At 47.1% G+C, this 5,000-nt stretch overlaps 1 protein-coding gene across 1 annotated transcript in view; it reads right to left on the reverse strand.

Moving 5' to 3' along the window:
* Positions 1-5,000, reverse strand: part of efnb3b (ephrin-B3b) — a 129,924-nt gene that overhangs the window by 59,449 nt on the left and 65,475 nt on the right. The window contains exon 2 of the mRNA XM_029666706.2: positions 3,057-3,352. Coding sequence (XP_029522566.1) covers positions 3,057-3,352 — 296 coding nt within the window. The remainder of the gene's footprint in view (positions 1-3,056; positions 3,353-5,000) is intronic.

The raw sequence follows: 5,000 nt of genomic DNA on the forward strand, positions 1-5,000 counted from the left end.
CTCCTCTCTCTTTCATCTCTTCTCTCTCTCATCCCTTCTCTCTCTCATCCCTTCTCTCTCTCATCCCTTCTCTCTATTTCATCCCTCCTCTCTTTCATCCCTCCTCTCTTTCATCCCTCCTCTCTTTCATCCCTCCTCTCTCTTTCATCTCTCATCTCTCCTCTCTCTTTCATCTCTTCTCTCTCTCATCCCTTCTCTCCCTCATCCCTTCTCTCTATTTCATTCCTCCTCTCTTTCATCCCTCCTCTCTCTTTCATCTCTCCTCTCTCTTTCATCTCTCCTCTCTCTTTCATCTCTCCTCTCTCTTTCATCTCTCCTCCATCTCTCCTCTCTCTGTCATCCCTTCTCTCTCTCATCCCTTCTCTCTCTCATCCCTTCTCTCTCTCACCCCCCTCTCTCTATTTTATCCCTCCTCTCTCTCATCCCTTCTCTCTCTCGCTCACCCCTTCTCTCTATCTCATCCCTTATCTCTCTCTCATCCCTTATCTCTCTCTCATCCCTTCTCTCTCTCTCATCCCTTCTCTCTCTCATCAGTATTTTCTTCTACGCGGTGAGCCAAGCTGATTTTATAAGATGCTTTTGAGAAGCTGACTCTTCAGGATCACTGACTCCAGATCAGTCAAAGACAAAATATTTCATTTGAGAAGCTGCTGCTGTAGGCAGGATGGCTGACTTGAGATCAGTGAATGGAAAGAGGTTTCATCCTCCGCTCTCTGACAACAAAGACAGAGGGAAACAACTTGTGCCATATATACTCCTCGCGGTCTCTGACGGGGACAAGGAGAGATGGCACTCCACGAGGTGTGTGATCTGGCATATGCTTTCAAAGAGCTACAGATATCAGGAGTATGTGTGTCACTGGTGTGTCACTGAAGAGCTTTGAATGGTGAAGAGGAGAAAGGGATGAGAGAGAGAGAACAGGGATGAGAGAGAGAGAACAGGGATGAGAGAGAGTCAATGCTTAGTGAGATGTCACTCTTTACAACCAAGCCAAGCCCCCCCCCCCCCCCCAGTCTCTCCTTATCTTTCTCTACATCCCTCCTCCATCTCTTCCCCGCTTCAGTTCGGTCTAACATTTCCCCTCTCTCATATCCATCTACGTTCTAGCTCATTTAGTCCACTGTGAATAAATTAACACATGCTAAGGTAGGTTAATTACAAGACATTTCCCTGAGGGGAAAGACTCATACATACATCTGAACTACACACACACACACACACACACACACACACACACACACCGTCTACTACTGGCTCATAACAATCTTGATTAAATGCATGTACACGCACACACAATCAGGTAAACACATGATCCTAATGACAATCTCAATCAGGTAAACACATGATCCTAATGACAATCTCAATCAGGTAAACACATGATCCTAATGACAATCTCAATCAGGTAAACACATGATCCTAATGACAATCTCAATCAGGTAAACACATGATCCTAATGACAATCTCAATCAGGTAAACACATGATCCTAATGACAATCTCAATCAGGTAAACACATGATCCTAATGACAATCTCAATCAGGTAAACACATGATCCTAATGACAATCTCAATCAGGTAAACACATGATCCTAATGACAACCTCAATCAGGTAAACACATGTACAGTACATTAATAACGTGAAATAATGGACCCAGAAACCCACAATGTAACAACTTCACTTATACAATCACACAAACACCAAATCAACATCGAACCATCGATCTTCTCCCAATTTTCCACACGCACCTCGTGTCTCTCTCTCCATCTCTGTATCTGTCTGACTGTCTGTGTGTGTGTGTGACCTTTGCGTTTGAGCCCTCATTGATTACGGTTGGAGCTGTCAATCGATCCCTCAGTCTGTCTGAGGGAAGATAAAACGCTCCTGTCCGTGCTATGGACACCCCGGTTGCCATGTCTGGCTAGACATAGATTGGGGCTGCAGAATAGATCTGGCAACCCAGCGGTTCTTATCTGAACCCTTCATACCACAGCAAGAAACTATAATGGCTGATGTTGTGGGCAAACACACAGGCAAGCACACACACACACACACACACACACACACACACACACACACACACACACCTCAACCCACTTCATATTCTTAACACAAAACACACGCACGCATGCATGTATGTAACACACACACACTGGGCTATTGTGAATGTTGCAGTGGGTTAACACGTCTAAGCAGATGTCATCTGAAAAAAATGCAGCTCTGCTGATTGTGAGTGAGTGCATACTCTGAGTACCGATACGATACGCTCTCCCCACCCTGCCTCGCAAACACACGTGAAGATACTAGATGTGGCACAGAAACTGGCAGGCAAATATAGAGCACAAGTAGCTCGGTACGAGGGAAGCGAATGGAGTCGGTTCGTCTGTAGTTCACGGTCTCTCATTCTCTCTCTCTTTCTCAAATGTTCTCTCTCTCTCTCTCTCCATCGCCATTTGCACTCCTTCTTGCCCCCCCCCCCATGAGAAGAGGAAGTGAAAACAGCATTAATACACCTGAGTGAATGGGGGTCCCAAGGACGTAGGAGAGAATCTACAGTACAGCAATCTAATAATGTCTACTCTTTCCTGAGGAGTTTTACACAGAGCTCATGTTTGGGTTGGCAAGGCCGTGTGTGTGTGTGTGTGTGTGTGTGTGTGTGTGTGTGTGTGTGTGTGTGTGTGTGTGTGTGTGTGTCTGCCTGAATGACTGTGTGTTAAGAGTTCTCCTGAACTCCTGAATCCACTCTTTCTCTCCCTCATAGTATTGTGTGTGCTTAAGAAAACAACCGCAGGGAGATTTCACTTGACGTGACCTTAAGAGATTGTTCTACGTGATACACACGCTGGGCTCGGCAGGCATCGATGACCTCGTCACGTATTCACGAGGCCCAACCCCAAACAAGCCCAAATGAAAACATAAAGAACTCGCTGGATCGCCGGTCACTGCAAGTCTGGCAATAACAATATAACCTCGGGCCAAATCAACAGCAGCAGAGGAGATACAGACAGCAAGCAACAACAACCCCCACACACACACACACACCACAATTTTCCCCGCTCACCGATGATGTAGTAGTCAGCGTTGGTCTTGAACTCGTGTCCCCACAGGTTAGGAGAGTACTCCTGGAACTTGATGGTGAACCTCATGTCATTGTTGGGCTTGTCACAGGTGAGCAGTAGGTTGGGCGCGCCCGTCACCTCACACCTGTCCGCCTGCTCACGTGACGACACCAGGTACAGCTTGTAGAACTCGTACTCGGCGGGGGCCCGCTGGCTGGGGGGGTCCGACGACGGACAGATGAGATCCAGACGATCCCCAATCTGAGGGTAGAGGACGTAGCCCTTATCGTCCAAAAACCTAGAGGGAGACAGAGGGAGAGAAGGAGAGAGAAAGCGAGAGAGAAGGAGGGAGAAAGAGGGAGAGAAGGAGAGAGATGTAGAGAGAAGGAGAGAGATGTAGAGAGAGAAGGAGGGAGATGTAGAGAGAGAAGGAGAGAGATGTAGAGAGAAAGAGAGAGAGGAGGAGGGAGAAAGAGAGAGAGGAGGAGGGAGAAAGAGAAGGAGGAGGAGGGAGAAAGAGAAGGAGAGAGAAGTAGAGAGAGAAGGAGAGAGAAGTAGTGAGAGAAAGAGAGAGAAGTAGTGAGAGAAGGAGAGAGAAAGAGAGAGAAGGAGAGAGAAAGCGAGAGAGAAAGAGAGGTAGAAATTAAAACGAGAGGTTAGTGTAAAGACTAATCAACATAACCTATATAGTAAGTGTTTCTCCGTCTCCGTTCGTTGAAGGCAGTTTTTTTTCGTCACGCAAAAACGCAAACCCAAGCCCCTCACCTCCCTACTCATCCAACAGTCCTTGGAAATGACTCTATTAAATCCCGCTATACATTTACATTTGAGTCATTTAGCAGACGCTCTTATCCAGAGCGACTTACAGGAGCTTTAGGGTTAAGTGCCTTGCTCGAGCTCACATTGAGCAGATTTTTTTCATCTAGTCGGTCCGGGGATTCGAACCAGCCGACCTTTCAATTACTTTCCCAACGCTCTTAACCACTAGGCTACCTGACACCAGGCAGCAGAGGACACCCAGTAGAGGATGAGTTGACCACCCCAGGATCTTGGCGACACTTAGTCAGAACAGAGAGAGAGGCAGAGGAGGGACATTACGGACTCATCCACTTTTTCATTCACAGAACACAATGCCACTTTGGCTAACAGCACACCACAACGCTAGTACGGCTAACAACACAAGAGCACTGTTAGGCTATCTGTAAACTGTTAGCATTAGCACTTTTTTGCTAGCAGTAGCACATAGTGAATGGGAAATGTAGGCTGTGTGACCAGAAATATGCTAATTGAGTAGCTGTTAGAATGTTTGGCTAGCAGCATAAATGAATGAAGAATTTCGTCCTTGACCCTGCAAATGGTAGTGGAGAAGCTAGGCTAGCGCTAGTGTAGTAGAGGCCTGCAGCAGCAGAGGAACTTGGCATTCCTGTTCTCATCACCGGGAGCAGGAGGTTATCACTGAGCACTTACACTGGAGAGGGAAACACTCACTCCACTCAACACACACCCCCGCACCAGGAAAGCACAGTAGGGGGCTGGGCCTCACACACACACACATAAACCATTTACAGAATGTCTACTATACATTCCAGTCACATAGGCAGTTGCTAAGGGGCTTCCGTGTACACAATAACACACTCAGGAGATACTAACACATACCCATACAAACACCTTCCTGAAGGCACATTCACACCTGCCTTATTTCCTGCATGGCACATTTGTGTGTTATCTGATGGTGGATTGTAGCCTGTCACAGTAGACACAGTAGACACACAGAGAGAGAGAGAGAGAGAGAGAGAGAGAGAGAGAGGGGGATAGACAGAGAGAAGAGAGAGAGACAGAGGCAGAGAGAGAGAGAGAGAGAGAGGGGGGGGAATAGACAGAGAGAGAGAGAGAGAGAGAGAGAGAGAGAGAGAGAGAGAATAGACAGAGATAGAGAGAGAGAGAGA

This window comes from Oncorhynchus nerka, linkage group LG8 (genome assembly GCF_034236695.1).
Source record: "Oncorhynchus nerka isolate Pitt River linkage group LG8, Oner_Uvic_2.0, whole genome shotgun sequence".
NCBI lineage: Eukaryota > Metazoa > Chordata > Actinopteri > Salmoniformes > Salmonidae > Oncorhynchus > Oncorhynchus nerka.